This window comes from Tasmannia lanceolata, unplaced genomic scaffold (genome assembly GCF_043159265.1).
Source record: "Tasmannia lanceolata isolate RefF3 unplaced genomic scaffold, GAP_Taslan_0.1 ptg000021l, whole genome shotgun sequence".
In the NCBI taxonomy this organism is placed as follows: Eukaryota; Viridiplantae; Streptophyta; class Magnoliopsida; order Canellales; family Winteraceae; genus Tasmannia; species Tasmannia lanceolata.
Window position 1 is genome coordinate 12103170 of NW_027518698.1, and position 23678 is coordinate 12126847.

The 23678-nt window shown below is 37.5% G+C and overlaps 1 protein-coding gene across 1 annotated transcript; it reads left to right on the forward strand.

Moving 5' to 3' along the window:
• The first annotated feature begins 303 nt into the window (after positions 1–303).
• LOC143855469 (uncharacterized) lies at positions 304–6209 on the forward strand. Its single transcript, XM_077365585.1, has 3 exons — positions 304–828; positions 946–1057; positions 6187–6209. The coding sequence occupies exons 1-3, from the start codon at positions 304–306 to the stop codon at positions 6207–6209; spliced, it is 660 nt and encodes a 219-aa protein (XP_077221700.1).
• The last annotated feature ends 17469 nt before the right edge of the window (positions 6210–23678 follow it).

Consider the following 23678-nt stretch of genomic DNA (forward strand, 5'->3'; position numbering starts at 1 on the left):
ATGACAAATGTCAAGAGACGTTTGAGAAAGTTAAACAGTGTTTATCTTTGCATCTTGTTCTTTCACCAGTTATTCTGGGCCAACCATTGCTGTTGTACTTATCCATCACGAATACAGTTATGGGTTGTATGCTTGCTCAGTAGGATCTTGAGTCTAAGAAGGAAAGCCCATTTATTATATCAGTAAGAAAATGCTGGAATACAAGATGAAGTACACAATCTTGGAAAACACATGTCTAGCATTAGTTTGGACAACCTAGAGGCTTAGACATTATTTGTTGTCAAATAAAGTACTTTTGCTCTCATGGATGGATCCATTGAAGTACTTATTCAAGAACCCGCTCTTACTGGAAGGACCGCAAGGTGGTTATTATTGTTATCAAAGTTTGATATCACTTACGTCACTCAGAAATCTGTTAAAGGGCGAGTTATAGCTGAGCAATTAGCTGATGCTCCTGTTGAGGAAAATGCTTTTCTAAAGGCTGAATTTCATGATGAGGAGATCATGGAGCTTGAAGAAGAGACTCCAAGTACCAAGTGGCTAATGTACTTTGATGGAGCTGTAAACAATCAGGGACAGGGAGTAGGGACAGTGCTTGTATCTCCCAAGAAAGAGTACATTCTGATATCCATAAAGTTACAGTTCGAGTGCACAAATAACATGGCGGAGTACGAAGCATGCATCGCAGGACTTGAAGCAGCTTTGGCTCTTCGAGTCCAAGATATAGATGTGTTTGGAGATTCAATCTTGATCATCTGCCAAATTAATAGGCGATGGAGAACAAGAGAGACGAGGTTGATCCCATATAACACATATTTAGAATCTCTGGTCAAGAAGTTCAGGAGTATCACTTTCACTCATCTGTCAAGGACCATAAATCATTTTGCTGATGCATTAGCTACTCTGGCTTCAATGTTAGACATTTCTGCAATAATGGAGGTCTAGCCTTTAGCTGTGGGGTTACAATTGGCTTCAGCGCATGTGAATGCCATTGAGATATCTGTTAGATGTTCAGATGGAAAGCTGTGGTACACGGATATGAAGAACATTATTGCTGGTAAGGGACATCCTCTAGAAGCTTCGAGCAAAGAGAAGAAAACTCTTCAGAGATTAGCTGCCAACTTCATCATCTGTGGTGAAGAGTTGTACAGGAGGTCATTTGACAGGATACAACTTCTGTGTGTTGATGATGATCAAGCTGCAAAACTCATAGAGCAAACACATGAAGCTGTTTGTGGCCCTCACATGAATGGGAAGATGTTAGCAAGAAAGATCCTTAGACTTGGTTTCTATTGGCCCACAATGGAAGCAGATTGCTTCGTATTCGTGAAGAAATGTCACAAGTGCCAAGTCTATGCGAATCTTATTTATGTGCCTCCGTCAGAGTTACACTCTTTAACTTCTCCATGGCCGTTCTCAGTATGGGGAATAGATATTATTAGAAAAATCTATCCAAGGTCCTCACATGGGCATGAGTACATTTTGGTAGCTATCGACTATTTCACGAAGTGGATAGAGACACCTTCATATGCTTCCATAACTTCGCATACAGTTGCGAAGTTCGTCCGTACAAATATTATCTGTAGAGACAGAGTACCTCATGAGCTGATTTCTGATAATGGGTCTCATTTCAAGAAAGAGGTAGTGCATCTGTGCAAGGAGTTCAAGATAAAGCATCACAAGTCATCTCCTTATAGACCTCAAACCGATGGTGCTGTAGAGGCAGCGAATAAGAACATCAAGATTATTATTAGCAAGATGACAGAGACTTATAAGGACTGGGCGAATAAACTCCCTTATGCCTTGTGGGCTTATGGACATCGATCATGTCCTCTATAGGTGTAACTCCGTACTCTCTGGTGTATGGAATGGAAGCAGTCCTCCTTGTTGAGCTGAGAATCACTTCGTTAAGAGTCATGATGGAGGGGAATCTGCCAGAATCTGAGTGGGCCAAAGCCAGACATGATGAGTTACAGATGATTGACGAAAAGAGGCTAAGAGCCTTATATCATATCCAAGGGTATCAGAGAAGAGTCGAAAGGGCATTCAACAAGAAAGTCAAGGTCCGAGACCTGAAACTAGGAGATCTCATCCTAAAATCTTATCGGGCACTGGTGTTCGATCCCAGAGGGAAGTTCAGGCTGAATTGGTCAGGTCCATATATAGTTGATGAAGTCCTGCCTGGAAAAGCCGTAAGACTCATCGTCGAAAATGGTGAAAAATTAAATGAACCTACAAACCTAGACCGGTTAAAAAAATACTATGCCTAGATACACTTGGAGGCTGTCCTTGATCGATTAAAACCTAAAAGCCAACAACCCAAATGTCAAAAACGTTTGTCAATTCTTTGAGCCGAAAAAAAAAACTTTCTTTGTCACACACAAACTAGGGGCATCTTTTATGACTTTCGTCACAAAAGATAAGAGACCTGAACTACGTTCTGACCTGATCTCTTTCAACAGGGTACGTAGGCAGCCTCATCAATTCGGGTTCGGTCACATTCTTCGCAACCTTTCAAAAAGAAGAAGAAGAGTGAAACCAAACAAAAACAAACCTTAAAATTCCAATGGGCGAACTACGCGGACCTGATTCCCATTCTCTTTAGAGATACGTAGGCAGTCTGCAGTGCCAGATTCGGTCAAAATGTAAGAAAACTTACCAAAGTCAAAACCTGTTTGAACCCAAGCCTACCTAAAAGTCCTTCTGGTGTATTTAGGCTCAGGTTTGTAGAGAAACAAAAAGAAAGGAAAAATGATGGAGTCTTAGACCCGCTAGACTGAAAACCCGAAAGGGCGGTCTAGGCAAAAGTTAGGGTCATTTAGCCGCTAAGTTGAAAATCCGAAAGGGCGGCTTAGGCAAAAATCAGAGTGATGAGCATGCTGGATGGAAAACCTGCAAGGGCAGACAGTCCAGGCAAAACATAAGACATGCGGTCCGCCGAATCGAAAACCTGAAAAAGGCGATTTGGTCATGGCAGTGACTTTTAAAAGGACAAAACCTCTGGAAGTTAGCTGGACTTTCATTTTTGTAGTGGCATTACTCCAAAGTTTGAGTAAGAGCCAGCAAAACTTCTTTAAAACTTCTCTAGGCTAAGGAGGTTGAGACTAAGCAATCCAAAAGGATAATAACCATGACGGAAATCCTAAAAAGATGAATGAAACTCTTTTAAATACGGTTTTCAAAAGATTCTAAGAGTGGTAGACTGTACCATCCTAAAACACTCATCAGGCTAAGAAGCAGATTCAGTCTTTCTTCGAGTTTAAGTCATTGTATCCGTCGGAGTCCTAGTTTGTTGATAGTCAAAGTCCTTTCTCTATCGAGTCAAGGTCAAGTTTCAGAGTTCAGTGTGGGGAATCCTGTGTGGTCAGTATCCTTCCCAAAGTTTGCGTAACAAGAAGCAAGAAAACAAAAGTGAAAAATGATGAAGTTGTCTCTTAAAAGGTGATACAAAGCAGAACAAAGTTCAGAAGGTGGTAGGCCCTCAAGCCCATCTGGCAGGCTCTTAAATCCGTTTGAAACGGCAGTGGTTAGCAGAAATGAAAGAAAGCAAACAGTCAGATTCATTCTGTTGTACATGTGGAAAGCTTTGTAACTTCAAACATGCATGAAATGAAAGCCTTCTGTTGTTCCCTGTTACTTTTTGCTCTCTTATGAATCTGTCATGGAAGTAAAAATTATAGTAGGGGCATCTTTTATGACCTGAGTTATCAGGTCATAAAAGATGTCAAGCTAACAATGGCAATTGAGATGGCTATTCTCAACAAATGAAGATAAGAGGAGTTTGAGTACATTCTTTGAATCCAACTCTCCAGTCAAATTCTTTTCAGCAAAGTCAATGCTTTTGAAAATTAGTCTTCCTCAAATCAGTTTTCAAAATAATCTTCACATCAGTAGAATGCAGTTATATTTTTAAAAAGGGAAGGAAGCCAATACCTAAAACCCTATCAAGTCATTCAAGTTTTGTTCTCAGCAGAGAACACATACTTTTTTTATATTTTATTTCTCTCTGCAAGAGATGATCAGTCAATCCCCAGTTGAGTCAGTCAAAATCCTTATCTAATTTCGAATCCAATCCAATTTTCCTAATCATCCAGTATTTGCTTTCTACAGCATCCCTCCTCACCTTGCCTTCCGCGACATCTAAGTCCGTTTCCACACGGCATCTAAGTCCGTTTTCACACGGGATTTAAGTCCGCTTTCACACGGTATTCAAGTCCGTTTTCACACGGCATCTAAGTCCGTTTCCACACGGCATTCAAATCTGTTTTCACACGGCATCTAAGTCCGTTTTCACATGGCATCTAAGTCCGTTTTCACATAGCATCGAAGTCTATTTCCACACTGCATTCAAGTTTGTTTCTACACGGCATCCAAACCCATTTTCTCTTCAAATTTCTAAGATCATTCACAGCCAAATCAATCCTTTGATATTTTGCAAGAGATGCCATCTCGGTCATGTGTCATGGTTGCTAGGTCAGAATTGGAGAGAGGCTATCTGACCAACGTTTGCAGAGTTAGAGTCCGGTGAAAGGCTATTTCACCATTTTATCTTGTGGATATCATTTTCAAAACCAAAAATCAGAATTTGATCTGTTTCATTTTCAGGTCGGCCAAAATTTGTTGTCTTGCCAGCTTTGCCATTCGTGTGACGAGCACACTCTGCTAAAGAGGGGCATTTGTAGAGCAAAAGGGGGTCCCACTAAAGTTCCTTTATCCTTGTGTTTGAGTAAAACCGCACCAAATCAGAGATTTATGGCTCCAAATTTCACCTAGGGCAGCTTAGGGTCCCACTAAGGTCCCTGCAAAATTTCGTCAAAATCCGATTACGTTTGCCTAGCGAACGAGCCGGGCAATGTATGTAGTGTAAATGTAGAAGGGAGTGAATTATCCTGAACAGTGCAGACCCAGTTTTCGAATAGGACACGATCCGTTCGTGCCTATCAAAAATTGCTCATCCGTGCACCCATCAAAATCAGTAGTGCCAATATCAACATCCCAAGTTGTGTGTAAAAATCGTGAAAACTCATTTTTTGGGAGATATCTCATTTTCCGCCCAAGAATTTCCAGAGAGAGAGAGAGAGAGAGAGAGAGAGAGAGAGAACGAGAGGTTTTGAAACCCTATTCTTCTTCTTTTTCGTACTTCGATCATCTTCTCCGGTCGTTTTCACCGGAATCTGGCAAGATATTTGAGCGGTTCTTCCTCTTCTTCACAAGCTTTGGATCTACTTTATTTTTTTTACTTGCCAAACCCTAGAACTTTGATCCAAACCTTAAATCTCTACCTTTCTTTTCCGGCAACAACTTGTCTTCTCCGATCTAAACCTCGTCTTCTCCGGCCGGATCCGGTGAAATTCCGGCTAGAACATCTGAGATGCGGTCATTCCTCCATTGCTATTACCTTCATCTCTTTGTTCCATTTATTCCTTGTTGTATTATTTTGGAATTTCGAACCCTGACTCTTCTTCATCATTCTTCCAACACTTTTTCTGGCAAGGCTCCGATACAAATAGTTCTTCTTTGTTCTCACTCAGATTAGAGCTTAGTTATATTCCTCACAACAATATGTCAACACATTGACTCCTTACTTTATTTGTCGTTCTTGGAAAAGTAAAACTGCAACGGAATTATCATAATACATTCTCAGTAACTTGTTGATTATCAACAAGGTAACAGCCTGAGACAAAATTTCGCAACTTCAAGGTATAGCTTAGGGCCTTGTAATACACCATGAATTCCAAACTCAACGTGGAAGCAACTAATGGTGTATATCTTATGTTCTTCCACGATTCAAGATATTTCTACCAAAATATCCTTAAGCAGAACTCTAGGTGTCCGATAATTACAAAGTCGGAATCAGATCAACCAATTTCCATAGGTTCATCTGATCTACTATACGTGAGAGCCTTCAGCCCCTTACAAAACCTTCTTGGTAGTTTTCCAATGATCCATTCATAAGATCACATTGGTACTTTCTAAGCTGGCCCACCACATAGGTTATGCCTAAACAGGTGCAAACTCAAACATTTATGAGATTTTCAAATGCAAAACTATAGGGGATTCTCTTTATCTGCTCTGTCCGATCCTGGGACATACAAACTTGACTGAATATATCATCCCTAACCACAAGAGGAACCACTATTGGATCACTTATCCATGTTGATAATTTATGAACCTTTATCATTATAGGCTTTCAGAGGTATTCTCAGTAATCCTTAAGTCCTAACTAGGTGAACATAGATTTTTGTCATACAGAATGTTCCACATAAATTTTTTATACCAAGATTCCTTCCAAGACATAGTCAACATGACACTAGAGTAATTCATCACCTTTGGGCAGAAGAATTACTTAAGCTAGGAGCCTGCGCTTGCTTGGTCTCAATTCAACATGGACACAATAATACTAATAGAGAGTAGTATACCGTCAACTCACAAATATCAAAATCATGGTTGCACTCCCACTATCCCTAAGATATATCCATTTATCCATGATATTTTTATTGAACCCAAATCTTATGATTAATATGCAAAACTTTAAGTACCACTACCGAGACATCTCGTTAATCTAGAACAAAAAAGGAGCCACAAAAGCCATGACTATACATAGAGTCTTTCCTTAAAACTAGAGAGAAAGTCTCCTTATATTGTATCCCTCTCTTCTGAGTACAGCCTTTTGCAATCACTCTTTATGCATCTCAATGTCATGCTTGGAGTCAAACATTGATCTTAAAGATCCACCTATAACCAACTGTCTTGACTCCATTTGGCAACACGCTGAGTTTCCAAATTTGGTTCCTTTTATCGAGAGCAGCTCTTCTTTCATGGCGTCAAGCCACTGAGCCGAATGATCATCCATTATGGCTGGATGAAAAAGATGGGATTATGGCATTTCCACTAAGGTCGTCATTATTCTAAGCTCGGCGTATCTAATCTTTAAGATATAAGTACTATCTGTAGGACAAGAAAACCAAAACCCCTTAAACCTTTTAAGATAACCACTTAAATATCAACTCCTTATTTAGGGTCCAATTTTCCTTATTTGGGAATTGTAGACTGCCTCGGCCAATAAATCATATGTGCAAATACCCTAATACCGGTTTCATACTGAGACTAAAAGGGTCTCAAGTGTAATAGATATGTGGCCTAATGTTTGAGCCACTGATTTAATAAGCTCTTATCCACTTGATTTGCTTATTTTCAGCATTACTGACTGTCTCATTCTCATGCAAGGTAATTCGAGTCTGGTCATAAGAAGAAATCAATCCAAATCTTCATGGATTGTCTTGAAAAAGAATCACTTACATACTGAATGAGAATAAAAGATTAGAAAGAACCTGCCATGCTTCCGAACTGTTATTCATAGCTGAAAGAACCAAGTTTCCTGAAATAAAGTTTTTGAAATTAATGAAACTCATATTCAGAAATTAACAGAAAATAATAATGGCCTCAATCTATAATTTATTCTCATTCCCTAATGTATTTATACAATTTTCCTCTACATAGAATCTACTCATAAGAATCCTCAAGTGAAATTTAAATATGAATAGTAAGATTCGAATCTATCCATCAATTTATTTCTTGGAGTACTTGGAAAAATAGGGTCCTATCACATTTTTACAGCCATCACAAACTCAAGGTATAGATACTTAATGTGCCATCCATCTACGACAATGCGACACTAAATACTAAATCTCGGTATCTTATCAATTGACCTTGCTAGGTCATTATATCTACCAGACTTGATATGTTGCCTTTGAAATGACCTCTGACTGAGCATTATTAAGAGTGCTAATTCTAAGACTTCAAAATATGCTCATATAGACCTCTTTGGTCAATTCACCTTAGAGTTATCCAATCACATCCTGTGGGTACTCATGAGTGTCCTGAACGATCATCTGAAAAGTTCATCGCCTGCATTCATAACATCCTTTGCATTCCGAGTCAGAATAAATAGCTTGGATTGCAGTCAAGATGGAGTTCTTAAACTAATACAATTAGTGCACTCCCACTATTTACAACTTTTCTTCATATGTGAATTCAGTGGGCTTGTCTTTTAGTAATGTGCAGTCTATCCATATAGCTTGGAGCTTTATCGATCCGTTATATCACTCACTAAAGTTTTCTTCAACCACTGTCTTACAATTAGGTATCCAAAATAGACACATTTTAGGGTTCAATGTTATGGACCTAAATTTCCTAATAAGCTCACTACTTTTAACACCTATTATTCCAGGATTTATTAGATCTTTACAAGATCACTCAAAATATCCTTATATGATCTTGTAGAGACACCCGTCGTGTCATTGTGGCCCTTCCATTGGGCAGAACCACGACACAAAGTGGGCTCTCGCAACCAGACAAGTGAAAATGAACAACTTAGCACTAGGAATTCCATCACCGTTGGGCAGAATAGAATTTCAAGCCTGGCTATTCATCTGCAACTTCCTTATACTTCCCAAACAACCCTGACAAGCATTCGTAGTTGAGTTAAACCTTTTCATGCTTGACTGATAGCCAGTTGAACATGATCTCATAAAATATATTGTAACATACACACACAATAATTTAAGGAGATTGCATCATTAAAGTTATCTATAGAAGATAAAATCCAACGAAGTATTTATCTTAGAAAATACAACATCTCAATCACATGCATAGAGGCTACAATTATGAAATTTTACAATCACATACAGAAAATTACATAGGAGCGATGACCTTTCGTTGGGCAGATCAAAGCCCTTACCTAATTTTAAAGATTGCAAACTCTCACAGTGTGCTTACATATGTAAGCCTCTCAATTTGTGCCTCACGACCAATAGGGTCCTTTGGAAACTTTGCTGCTTGAATCCAAATAATTATTTAAATATAGGCACAAAAACCTTTTATGTGAACAATGAGCATCTAGAAACTGTAGTTGGGTGCACAAGAGAAACTAAATAGATACAAGTGCAATAATGATGCTTATGCACAACCAACTAATAATGCTACTCACAAGATTTCAATCCCTTAGTATATGTTTACAAATACTAGACTTGTAATTTGTGCTTCAAAGATAGTAAGAATACTTTGAAAACCTTGTTGCATGAATCCAAAGTTCCTTCACAAAGATTGCACAAATATTTCATAAGTAATCCAACTAAATCCAAACAAAATACACGTAAAATGTAGTTGGATATTTAAAAAGCCTAAAAATACATCTTCATATTAGATTCATGTCCAATAATAAAATTAAGATGTACCCAATTAATAGTATGCCACAAGACCTCAAGAACGAGGAAGAAAAATGGTTAAAAAGATCAAGTAGAGACATACAAAGAATCCACAATATGTGTTTGGGTGAATAAAATGTATATTAAACATGCTTACTACAAAAAACTAATTTGTGTAATTAATGCATTTAAGCAAGGCAAAACAACTATCAGTTGTGACTAACCAAAAATGGGAACCTTAAATGGTCCAAAAACAACTCACAAAGGGAGGCCTACAAGCATGTTTACACATGAGATATAAGATCCAATTCTCAGATGACATCAAAACCTACGCCAATGGATCCGGAACGCCGAAAAACCTTAGGATACATTCCTATCTTGTAAAATATTTCCTAAAAATGGCATAAAAAATCTTGTTGTAGGGCAATCCAAATATGCCAAAAGTTCAGATTCATAGAAAATGAAAGGCTATGGCCCTAAAATTTTTACCGAAGATAGAGGGGACCTAGAGGGTCCCGGAACCGGTTTCGGTTTGCCAAGAATCGGCCCGGAGAAGGCCGAAACGGCCCTGGAAAGATTCTGGTCTCTGATAAATTCACCCCACTTTTGGTTTTTCACTTCTCGGAGGATAAATTCACCCCCCTTTAGTTCTCCACCGCATCGCAGACTCCTCAAATTGGTTTTTTGTTGTCAAACTTGTTCAAAATTACAATCTGGTGGTGATTTAAAAAAAAACTAACAATCAATGGTACTTCTCCAAAACTTTCATAATTACCAATCAGTGTTAAATATCTTTAAAATTATGGTTCAAGGTCATTTCTTTTCTTTTTAAACCTGCTACTTTATGTGAAATTATAAAATTTACCATCACCTTTAGAGCCTAACTACTTTCAATCTGACCATCCAAACACTTCAAAATTTTAGGGGTATGTTCGGAGGACGGAGGGGAACACAACCGTATTGTCCACTCATCGGAAAAGTTGGCCGGTCGCAGCCAGGAATTACGTTTCCAGCAAGGTACAAAAATTAGTATTTTATACCTAAAATTCAAATTTTCTCTGATTTCAAAGCCTACAACTTGGCTCTGATGCTAAATGTTATTCTGAACATTAACTTAATGATCCCTTTGGATCTTGGGCAATGAAAAGCAAAGAAAAACTTGAATTTAATGAGATGGGTTTGACGTACCTTTCACCATGATCTCCACTTTGAAGCTTTATATCCAACGAGTCTTCGATCTTTTCTAAGCACAATGAAGGCCTCAAAACGCCCATTTATTTTCTCTTACCTGGCACACCAATATGTCTATGGGAAACCTCTCAAAAGTGAACTCTCTCTCTCTCTCTCAATGAGTTCTAGTGTTGTGGGGTGTGGCAAGAGGGACCAAGGGTCTCTTTTATAGGCAAAAGCTCTCATAGAGCTTTCCTAAAGTGCCCAAATTCGTTTGGCAATTAAATCCTAATTAGAAAGTGCAATTAGAGGCATCTTTCCCTTCCCAAACGTTTCAAAATTCAAGGGATTTCCCTTTGAACATGAAAGGTTTCGCCATACAACTTTAGTAACTCTAAACATGGCAATCTGTTTTGGAGAGTCTAAATCAAAGGAAACTTTTAAGTTTAGGAACCCAAAACTTTTAAAAACTTTCCAACACCACCTTCAACGATCTGAGCCATTCATTGTTGGCCCTAGTAAGGTTCATGTTTTAAGAGAGAGAGAGAGAGAGAGAGAGAGAGAGAGAGAGAGAGTATTAGTATTGGTTGTAAGAATAGAGTTTTTATATGGTGTAAGCCCGTTTAGTCAAGTATTTTTTTTCAAAATGGACAGTACGGCCACCACCGTAGGATGATCCAAACCATCCATTTGATGGGCCACAATGGAAATAGGTTGTGCCCCAAAATTCATGTTCATAGGATGATCCCAACTCTTTTATCTATAGATGTTTCCATAATATTAGAGTTTCTTAAATTGGATTTGGGTTTATATCATTTGGACAAAAAATCCTATAATAGTTGGTGGGATGGCCAATATTAGGGCTAATGGATATGAGCTTCCCGTTATTTCTTGTAAACTAGTTGCAGACCCGTGCGATGCATGGGGTGGCCTAAAAAAGAAAGCTTTATAGAAAGAAGAAGCATTCATAAGGAAGATTTAGAGAGAAAAAATAGCACCTTCATGCAACAATTAAAAAAAGTAATATAAAATATCTGAAACTCCATAAAAATCAGCGTAAAGGGTGAAGGGAAAAAAAACTTAAAAACCTATGTAAAGGGCCATTAAAAATAACTTACATGCAAAAATTGTATGTGAAATTAACGTAGTGGAAAATACAATTGGGTAGGTTGCCTGTGTAAATTGGGTTATATATCATTTTCGGGCTCCCCGGTATGTAGAATCACATGTAGAGCAACTATTTGAACAGCGATAAGGACTATATATGCCGACATTTCGAAAACAGAAAACAAAATAATAAGACATGAACTCTCTCACATTTCTTAGCATCAAAGTGCTCATGTATGAAATCTTTCCATCTTCCATAGCACACAAAACTTCTACAATAAGCACATGAAACTTACAATAAAATTTTATAAACCCATGAAACAAATATCCTGTTTTTATTAACAATGGTAAAAATTCCTATGCTTAATAATCATTAAAAAAGAAAAAAAGCTTGTATATTTGTCAGTCGTTATTTCATTACAAATCAAAGCAGCACCGTCAAAACAGAGAAGAATAATGGAATACCTAACCTGCAAACAAAGAGGCACTAAACAAATTCCAAAAAACATGAGAAATAATGGAAAACATGCATCTGATACGAAAGCCACGGATGCATATACCTTGGAAAAAAACCAATGCAAAGAAACTGAAACAAAGAAAACAGATACACATACTTTCAAGGAAGAGAACCCTAGAAAACCTGAATTCCATGCTCAGGTATAGAAGTTTTTGTTAGCTTTAAATCCTTTCCCTTGTTAGAGAAACGTGTGAAGATTTATGAGAAAGAGTCCAAAATAAAGAGCCTTTGTGGTAATTACTAAAATGTGTGAGGATTTATGAAAAAAAGTCCAAAATAAAGAGGATCCTTTGAGGAAATTACTATTTTCTCAGTAGAGGTTTCCTCCCTACGGAATCAAAAGAGAATTAGCGGGTATTCGATTAGTGATAAATCAAAACCCAAATAAATAGCTATTTTATATGGACAGGAAATAGAAGGGGTGCTAATAGCTATTTTATAGTGAAGGAAAACCCACGGTAAAATCGTTTTCGAGAATGCTATGAGGAAAGAAAACAGGGTGGAATCAAAACAGAATCAGCCGAATATTTTATAGCTATTTTATAGGATTTTATAGCTATTTTATAAGGACGGGAAACCCACGATAAAATTATTTTCGAGGAGAGGAAAACACATAAAGGAAAAAGGGGAATAGAAGGGGTGCCACGTGGCGCACCCTCGTTGTCCAGGATTCCATTTTACATATATATTATATGATATGATATGTCACAGTCAAAATGTCACGGTCGTACCCAATCAACATTTTTTTTCTCTCAATTGTACATTCGAGATGATTTTTTCACCCCCTTGCAATACGTGCACACCCCCTTATAACCTGATTTGACGTGAAAAGTGGGCAACTTTATGTCAAATCACGTTATAAGAGGGGTGTGCAAGTACTGCAGGGGGGGGTGAAAATATCATCACCCATTAATAAACGGTCATCCAATTGAATGTTTTAATCACATGGACAAGATCTCATACATGCAAGCCGGTATCAAACAAACTTGGCTCCAGACCGGGAACTTCCTCCAACCCCTCTAATAGCAAGGAGTGTGGAAATTAATTCCATGCTTACTTTTATTTTCACAAGGAATTGATATTTCCACACCCCTTGCTACCAGACTATTAGAAAGTGGTCTCCAGACCAATCTTGAGGAAAGTTCCTTTAGTCTGGAGGAAAGTTTTCTTCAGTATCAAAATTCACATGCCTAAACCCAGGTTGGAGTCAGGGGTCGGAGCCAGGAATTTACACCTGGGCCTGGACTAATTTACACTTGCCTGAATTGGTCATTGGGGGTAGGGGTGTAAATGAGCCGAGCCGAGCCGAGCTTGGCCAGGCTCGTTAAGCTCAAAAGCTCGGCTCGGCTCGGGCTTGAACCAGGCTCGGCTCGGCTCGGGCTCGAACCAGGCTCAGCTCGGTTCGGCTCGGCTCGGTCAGGCTCGCGAGTGGCACACGAGCCTTATCGGGCTTGAATTATATTAATTTTACACCCTCATCTTCCCTGGACAGCCCTATCGAGTGTTTTTTTACTACTCTTTTTATACTAGGAGGGTGGTCCAAGTAACAAATGGGGTTCCAAAAAAGAAGTGACATATTTTGCCTCCCCCTTTCACTCCCTAGACAACCCTTTTAGTGTATATATTAATATATAATATATATATATATATATATATATATATATATATATATATATATATATATATATATATATATATATATATATATATTAAATATATTAAATTCTTAATGAGCCTTAACGAGCCGAGCAGAGCCGAGCGTGGCCTAACTCGGGCTCGGCTCGGCTCGTTAAGGATTCGAGCCCTTTTTTCGAGCCGAGCTTCCGAGCCCGAGCCAAAATTGACACCCTTATTGGGGGGCCATTGCCACTAAGCATGCATGTAAAGCCACTAAACCAACTGAGCATGCATGTAAGGCCATAAGCCATAGAAGGATTTTGCAATTCATTGGGGGGGGGGGGGGGGGGGGGGGAGGGGCGCGCATGGCCTCTCATACTATATGTGCCTCCGTCCCTGCCTAAACCCAAATAGATAATAATTAAAAAATAAGTAAGCCATCAGCGATTTGGTGACTCAATTTCCCTCGTATTTTCCCTATTTGAGCCGTTGATTTTTGCAAGCCTTGATCGATGTAATGCTTCATTACACGTTGGAAAACTTAAGTCCTCGTAGTAAAATTCTGCCAAGTAGCAGTCATAACATTGATTATTTTCTCAAAATCTAGTATTCCCCAATACCAACCCAAAGTTATTGCACAACCTAAAATCAGTTGGATCCCCTATTGCCCATTGGATCTTGACAAGTGTCAGATGATTAAAGGAAGATGGTAACACGTGGCAGAGGATAGGAGCATACAGGTGAGAAGATGACCTGTACGTAGTAAGCGTGTAGGTTGGCCAACTGTAAGCTGACACTGCAACGTGGCCCATTAGTTTTTTTCCACGTTGGATATTTAGGTCTCACGTCACCAAGTTGACACTTTTAGTCAAATACTCATCTCGACAAATTGTCTAATGAAGACTTCAGTTTGGTCGAGGTTGGGACTTTTTTATTGACAAAAATGACCCTGGTAGAGGGCCATCATTTACCCGGATTTCAAGAGACCCCACTATTTTGTAGGGGTGCAATTTGGGTAAGGCTCAACCTGAACCTGATGGATTCAACCCGATTTTTTGGCTCCGGTTGAGTTGGCATTTCCTCGGGTTGGGTTGGGTTGGGAAAAGCCAACTCGATTTAATTTCGGCCTGGGTTAGGGTTGAGGCCTTAGTAACCCGACCTCTGTCCTCTAATTTTATCTTGGTTTTCTATGGGTTATTGTATTTTTCTATTTGCCTAAGGTGAACCTGAACCAACATAACCGATTTTGGTTAGATGGGTTGGGTTAGGGTTGAGAAATTTAGAGGTGGTTTGGGTTATGGTTGACCATCCTCAACCCAAGGCCCAGGTTGGGTTGGGTTGGGTTAGGGTTGAAGGAATGCTATCTCGGGTTGGGTTAGGGTTGGCCTCAACACGATCCAACCCGACCCGAGTTACACCCCTACTATTTTGGAAATACTACAAGTGATGTATTTGCCCGCTTTTCTTCCCTGGGTCAGCCATCGCAAATATATTTATGACCATGGTTTCGGATTTCGGTCAATCCCAAAACCGAACTCGTAAATACCCGAAATGTTACACGATTTCGACCAAATTTTCATTTTTTTTTCGAAATTTCGTCTAAAATTTAAGGAAAACCAACAAAATATCTCAATTTTTAAACTATCTAATATTTTCGGCTTTTCTTCCTTGGCTCGATCACCGCAAATATATTTATGACCATGGTTTCGGATTTCGGTCAACCCTGAAACCGAAATTGTAAATACCCGAAACGTTACACGATTTCGACCGAAATTTCAATTTTTGCTAAATTTCATCTGAAATTTAAGAAAAACCAACAAAAAATCTCAATTTTTTAAACTATTTCATATTTTCGGCCGAAATTTCGTATAAGATAAAATATTATATTTGACTGTTTCATCAAATTTCGGTTTTGGTGGAGGAAATGCATTCCGAAACCGAAATTTGAAGCCATGTTTATGACTACTCATTTTACACTACAAGGGGTGGCCCACAGAAGAATGGGGATGAATATATCATTTCCCTACTACAATTTTACTAGTTGAATTATCCAAGCTATGAAAGGCCGGTGATCCACATTCAATATACAAAATATCGATCGATGGCTAAGATCTTTTGAACAATTTAATTTCTAGGGTCGATGCATATTGATTCCCTAAATCCATTTCCCAATTTTGTTTTTAAACCGTCTATCTAAACACAATCAATTGGAAAATTAGGATCAACCCAGCAACAAAAATGCGTACACCAAATCGACAATCAATATCACCTAACCAGGCAATTCCATCTACAATCAAAACACAAATGGACCCACGCCAATTGCGATCTTACCCTAGAAAAGCGTGAGATTGTAATTTTCAGCAAGATTCAAGTGTACAAAAATATCTCTCCCTTCTTACTTGCCGGAACTTATACTGTGGCCAGCTAAGCATGCACGTGCATAGCAAAAAAAAAGCCATGGGGACCACATTGTTTGGTTGATCTAAATCGTTCATTTGTTGGGCCATGATGTAGATAGGATTTTCTAGAAAATCTTCTCCATAGGATGATCCTAACCCTCCGATCCATTAAAATTTTTATACTATGCCGTCCATTTGAGACTTCCACAAATGAAGGATTAGGAACAATCTATGGAGAAGATTTTCTGTGCACACCTTATCTACCTCCGGGCTCAACAAATGAACGGTTTGGATCACCCAAAAATGTGGAGCCCACTCTTTTATGGGGCTGCACGGCCATCCACCATATAATTTCTCCATACTTAGATAGTCCTATAAAGGGCATTTTGGTCATTTAGCAAGTATCAAATTGACTATTAGAGTTCTTGAAAGAAAAACCGAGTCTTTCTCCCTTTTACATTTTTTACAATGTCAAAAACTCTAAGTTTGACATTGCAAAGAAATAAATGAAGAACACGAGCTTCCTCACCTCCCCAAGTCAAAAGGCAAATCCTTCACAAGCCTTCACGACAATTCCAACTATGCTTACTAGACATGAGCTGTGTCCATCTACATAGCAGTGTTCACGAGCCTATTTAAGGCTCTTCACCTCTTCACCTCTTATAAACCCTCTGTCTCTTCTCAGTCTTCAATCTCAAAACCCCACCTCCATCTTAAATGACTACCCTTCTCCCCCTTTCCTTGCTCATCCTCCTCCTCTTGCTCTCTCCCTCAGGAATGATCTTCACTGGCCGGAATTCATCTCCGGTGGCAGTGGCAGGGAGGCCCCTCGTGTTAAAATCTCGAGATTATGCGACTTTGAGACCACGATCGCGTAGTAGAAGACATGTTTTTCGAGGTCGTGAGATTGGAAATTGCCTCCCGAAAGGTTTCCGGCCGCCTCCGTCCGCACCAAGTCGATATGTGAACTACCATACGCTTGGTTCTTCAATCTGTTCTTCAAAGAGACACTCTAGACCATGAGTGCCTCAAGTGGGTAATGAAAATGGCTTGTGATATTATGATACAGTGGTGCATAGTTTCTATTTTTATTGAAGCGTGGATGGATATGTAAGTATTCTTTCATCCTAGCGAGAAATATGACCATCCTAGCAAGAATATCTACCGTTGGATCGATAACATGACTTTGGAATGATAATAAACACTAATTATATAGTGTGAATAAGGAATCCTTCTCTTTCTCTCTGATATCTCTTTATCAGGAATGATAATAAATATAGTTTCTATTTTTGTGGAAGTGTGGTGGGGATTCTTGCACCCTATGGTGAAATATCAACCGTTGGATCGATAACTTGACTTTGGAATGATAATAAACACTAATTATGTAGTGCGAATAAGTCATCCTTCTCTTTCTCTCTCATATCTCTTTGGCAGGAATGATAATAAATATAGTTTCTATTTTTATGGAAGTGTGGTGGGGATGTAAGTCTTCTTTCACCCTATCGTGAAATATCAACCGTTGGATCGATAACATGGCTGTGGAATGATTATTACACTAATTATAGTGTGAATAAAGAATCACTCTCTTTTTCTCTCATATCTCTTTTGTACTGTAACAGTCCTATTGTTTTGCAAGGAAACGATATATTCCACTCCTTTTCTGGCCCAGGCCACACCCATTTAGTGTGAAAAATAGTAGTCATAAATACACTAGAGGTGGGGTGTCCCGGAGAAGCAAGGGGAGTGAATATATCACATCCCCTTTGCAATAATGACCTAAACAATGAAACGATAGAGTAACTATATGTAAGGCAAAAGAGATCGAGTGTTCTACGAGGTTGTTGGCGGTTTGACCTCCTTTGATCTGGGTGTGTGAGCTAGGGTGTGTATGAGTGATCGTGTGAGTACGTGCAGGCATGCCACCCTCTACCGAGGCAAGAATCCAGAAACTCAATTCAAGTTGGTTCAAAGACCGAAACCTTTTCGTCCTCTAAGATCATGCGATTGAGAAGAAGGAAACAACACTTCTTCGTTGGGTTCCATTACCTTTACACAGATGTGTAGACACCCCAATTTTACTCCACTTTAGCCAATAAAGGATTTTCTCCAAGTTTCTTACTCTTTCATGACCCACGAGAGTGGTGTAATTGGAGTCACCTTTTTACTAGTTTATTGACTATTGATAAAAACTCTTTTTTCTGTGAATTTGGGACTACAAAACCAATCCAAACTTCACACAAAAGAAATGATCAGAGTCGCCACCTAGTTAAGGGACCTAGAACCCATAAGTAACACTGCAATACTAATCTACAATCCCATATATCTAGGTCTGTTACCTGATTACAAGAATGAAAGGTGTTAGGCATCATTCTTGCCCGGTAAACCGGTTTTTAATTTCAAAGATTAATTCCCTTAAACATGGTTAAGAGGCTTGTCAAATTCTCGAATATTCGAGATACGTGACATGCAACCTAAGAGATCTAATTTGATGTGGTTCCTAAGTGATTTATTTGAATGTTTTGACCTGAATTAAATTACTATTTGATCTAAAAGGGTAAAGTGACAAGGGATAGAAGAGGTAAACTAGGTGAAAATGTATAACAAAAAGAAAGTGTGTGAAAAGTGTGGGACTGAAATCGGGTCGTGCCAAGTTCTTTACATACCTTAGCCACTAAGAATCAAGCCCAAAATAGTTCGGTGTTCCTATGCTGAGCTACATAGCTATGTGCCTATGACAACTAACTAGACTTGACTATTGACCTATTTTGTGATTAAAGCTTATGAAATGATTGAGTTTTGTTTGAGTTGAGAGTGATGTTGAGGATTCCATCTAGGATATTAATGTCTATATGATCTTAAACTAATGCAAGTGGACCCTATCTCCTACGTTTAACTACACTTGACCTAAAGACGTAAAATGGCTATCTGGTCAAACCTAAACTAGGGCTTAGTTGGATTTAAATACAACTAACCCGACAAGAGGTTCAGAGGTTCCTAATGCCTAAGAATTCCTAAAAGATTTTTGATCGAAGTCCATTAGGGATCTTCGACAATTTTTGGGGTTTGTTGCCTTTTCGAGGGTTGAGATAACTACTATTGATGTTTAAAATTGATTTTCACTTTAATATTTACCAATTATGTTGGTTCTGACATGTTTTATACCTCTAAGTTCTTCTATAATTTTGGTATTTTTCTAGATTTTTAAACATTTTTGGTGAAATACATGCAATTAAGCCAAATCAATGATTTAATTATTTTTAATTATGAAAAATGGTCAAAAACACTTCTGGGACCAGAGAGTGGTCTTTTAATATCATGACACGTCAGAGAGATAATTTTCATTAATTATTTCCGTGATTTTCTATTTTTTCATGAATTATACCGAAAATTGCAATTTTCAAGCTTAAATCACCAAAAATAGATGTTTATACATGAAAATTCAATAAAAATAACATCAATCATATATACATGGTAAAAAATCTTATTCTAGAGACCAGACAGTAATAAAAATTTATTTTAGGTATAAAAATATCAAAACGATTATTTTTCTATTTTTATTGAGAATTGATTAGAAAATAATTTTAAATCATGAGAAATAAATTCTCAAAAATAATGGCAAACTAGAAAAACATATTTCTAACAATAATAATTCCTAATAGAAGTAGAAACATCAAATTCTCAAGTTTCACATTAAACTACCAAAATTCACCAAAAATTATATCTAAAAAATAGAAAATGTGTAAAAATTGACATTTACATCTAAAAATTTAAAAATTGTGAATTTTTTTCAGAGCTTTGGTCTCTAGGTTATTTATTTTTTGAATTTATATTAAAAAATATTTTTTCCTTTTTTAAAGAGATATTTAATTCCCTTTTATTAATTAATGAAAATTATCCAACTCAATAAAAATATATAAAAATTGAACTAAGACATCAGAGAAATATTTTTAGTATTTTTTATTGATTTTATTAAAAAATGCCTTTTTCAGATGAAAATTGATTTCTCGAATAAAAAATAACTTTATCGAGTTGTAATACTTTTTGAAGTTTTCCCAATTTATTTTATTGCTCGAAATAAAATTTCTTAAATCTTTTTTATTATTTTCTATTTATTCCAATTTTCTTTTTCAAAAAGGGTTTTTCTAAAGCTTTTTTTTATTTTTAAATGTATTTTTATGAAAATTTCGAATTCCAAGATTGATTTTCAGAATCTTATTAATTCGAAAAAGACTCAGAAAATCTAAGATCTTTAAAAAAATTATCACATTTAATTAGGTTTTTAACAGTTTTTAAGTTTAATCAAGCTTTTAATTATTTGACCCAAAAATTGTGAAAAACCGCTAATTCTTAAATCTAAAATTCTAACCCTAATCTAGGTTCCTAATTAAAATGTCAATCAAGATCTAAGTTAAAATTTTTGGGATTTAATTCACACAAAAACATAAAAAAAAATACTCCCTAATGACTACTCTAGTATAACAATTGAAACCCTTTCAAAAACTGATCAAATATCTAATGGCATTACCAAATATTACTCCCAATTCTCACAAACACTCAATCCGACCACTCAATGTGAAGAAGAATTCTATACCATTACCCATAACTGATGGTATGAATATATCAAGATCCCCAATTCAAAATCATTCTAACAGGGCCAACCCAATTAATAATGCTATAACCATTACACTAAGCTATCATGCCTAATATAGCAATGGAAGACAAAAACGGCTATAATTGAAGACCATGGGAACTGATATTAGCACTATCATATTTCAGATAATAACTTTGGAATCGCAGGTGAGTAATATAGAGAGAAACAAATATATCTCATTATCCAACAAGATGATGGAATATCAATGTCAAAGTTAAAGAACCATTCACTAGTCTAATATAAGCGTTGCGGGACCAAGATATGTGCACAAATTTGGTCGGTCTAACAAAGAAGTGAGAGAGTGTGATAGAAAGACGGCTGAAAATAACAAAAGGTGAGAGGGCTATCATTATCAAACGATGAGGAGATGGCTGCCAAAATAAGCTTGAAATACTCAAGAGGGGGGGTGAATTGAATTTAACTCAATATTAGGCCTTTTGAAAATTATCTATAAACCCTAATTGGAATTTTTCTTCACTTAATTAAATATTTGGTTAGTGCAAATATAATTGAAAGAACAAAGTGAAATGCCAAACCAAGACAATAATGGAAATGCAAGAGTGAGAAATGACACACCGATATATAGTGGTTCGGCCAACGGCCTACTCCACTCTACTCAAGGTCGCACTTGAGGGATTCCACTATTGAAGACCTCCACGATGCCCGGCTCCGAGGCGGTTACAATTCCAAGGGATATTAAACAAGGATGCCCTTACACCTTTACAAAGACTCTCCTTCTCCGCCGAGTTCTAAGCGGTTGCTCTCTAGGGAATTAAAAAAGGAATGCCCTAGCCACCTATACAAGATATGGAAGATTTGATAGCTTGGCTTCTTCTTGAAAGCTTGATGCCCTTTGTAGTTCCTTGATTGCTCTTCAACAAAGATTGCAAGTGATAGCTCTAAATCCAAACTCAATAGGTTCACAAGTGAAAGGCAAGTTTGGGAAAAACCAAAAATCTTAAGCTTGAAAGGGTTGCAAGTTTGCTTGAGTGCTTAAGAGGGTTTTTCAAAAATCAAGAGAGAGGAAATAATCCTCCAGATATTGTATAAATAGTCTCTCCTCAAAATATGACCGTTTGGGGGTGTAGATAACAAAAAACAAATTTTAATTCAAAACCCAACGGCTCTTTTTTGAGCTGTCGCAAGGTTCTCGGAGTTCCGAGAACCATTCTCGGAGTTCCGAGAATTCTCGGAGTTCCGAGAAATATTCTCGGAGTTCCGAGACAACGGCCAGAAGAAATAAAATTTCTACTGGACCATTTCTCGGAGTTCCGAGAAAATGTCCAGATGCTACTGGACCTTTTCTCGGAGTTCCGAGAAGCCTAAAAATCCGCAGTTTTTGATTTTTATTGCTTGTTTGATTTTTAGCTTTTGGAACTCAACTCCTATGGTTATTTTGGAATGTTTATGAGGGTCCCAACATGTTGGTCCACCACATAACCATTCACTAATGCATTTTAAGTTCTTAAGTGTTCTTTGAAAACCAAGTTGAAAACACTTTGAAAAACGTTTTGCCTTGACTTGAAAATCTAAAGAGAAATGATGTACAATGATACCTATGTAGCTTTCAACTTCTCTTTAGTCTTGGTCTTCAATTTGATCTTCCATCTTGTGTATGCTTGCTTGAGAGATGAGGTGAGCTTCACTTAGCTCCTTTGACTCTTGTATGGGATATCTCCAAGCATGACCATGTTGTGTGTTGGTTTCTTCAATGATCAATCCTATCTCAAACAAAACACTTCAAAGCAAATTGATTAGTATTCAAAAACACAATCAATTATGTTTAGAATCATCAAAACAAGATAGGAGAGTAGACCCTTGGGCTTACAATCTCCCCTTTTTTGATGATGACAAACAAAATTGATTATGAGGTGTGTGTGGAGTGACATAGTAGGCAAGTGAATACTAGAACTCCCCCTCAATATATGCACACATATAAATGATACAAGTTATAAGCATGAGGTGCATATAGTAAATTTGAATAGATAATCAATTTCAAACCTTCTCCCCCTTTTGTCATCGACAGAAAGTGTGTAAAAAAAAAAATTTAGGAGTAGATAACTCCCCCTAAATCAATGCTTATGGTATAAAAATATTTAACCAAGTAATGCACATATACCTGTTCATGATCGAGATGTTGACATATGTCAAGATGTTAGGTATTTTAATTAAAGTGAAGATACCTCTCCAACTTAGAAAAACTAAGAAGGCTAAGAATATCAATTGAGTGATTTTTAAGATTAAAGGTTTGACATCTCATTCATGCAGATACTACCAAACAAAGATTATATATATAAATACTATATAAATAAGCTGGTTAAAGGCACAAAGTATTTATTTGGCAATTTCTTTAATTTGATCCGCACTCCAAATGTTTAAGGCACTTCGGATATAACAAATTCTATCATCACTAAGGGGTTTTGTAAAGATATCCGCTAATTGATCTTCAGTGTTGATATATTTTAAGCAAATATCCCCTTTTTGTGAGTGATCTCTGATGAAGTGGTGCCTAATCTCAATGTGTTTGTTCTTGAGTGTTGTATGGGGTTCTTTGTTAAGCATATAGCACTAGTATTGTCACATTGGATGAGAATATTTTCCATTTTGATTGCATAGTCCATCAATGTGCTTTTCATCCATAGGACTTGAGCACAGCAAGCTCCAGCTGCCACATATTCTGCTTCTGTTGTGGACAGAGCTACTGAATTTTGCTTCTTGCTAAACCATGAAACAAGTGATTTACCCAAGAATTGGCAAGTCCCACTAGTGCTTTTCCTATCTACTCTACATCCAGCAAAGTCTGCATCTGAATATCCGATGAGAGTGAAGGAAGATGATCTTTCATACCACAGTCCTAGACTTTGGGTTCCTCTTAAGTACTTGAAAATCTTCTTAACTGCTGATAGGTGAGATTCTTTAGGATCCGATTGAAATCGAGCACAGAGACAGACAGTAAACATAATGTCTGGTCTGCTGGCTGTCAAATAGAGCAAACTACCTATCATACCCCT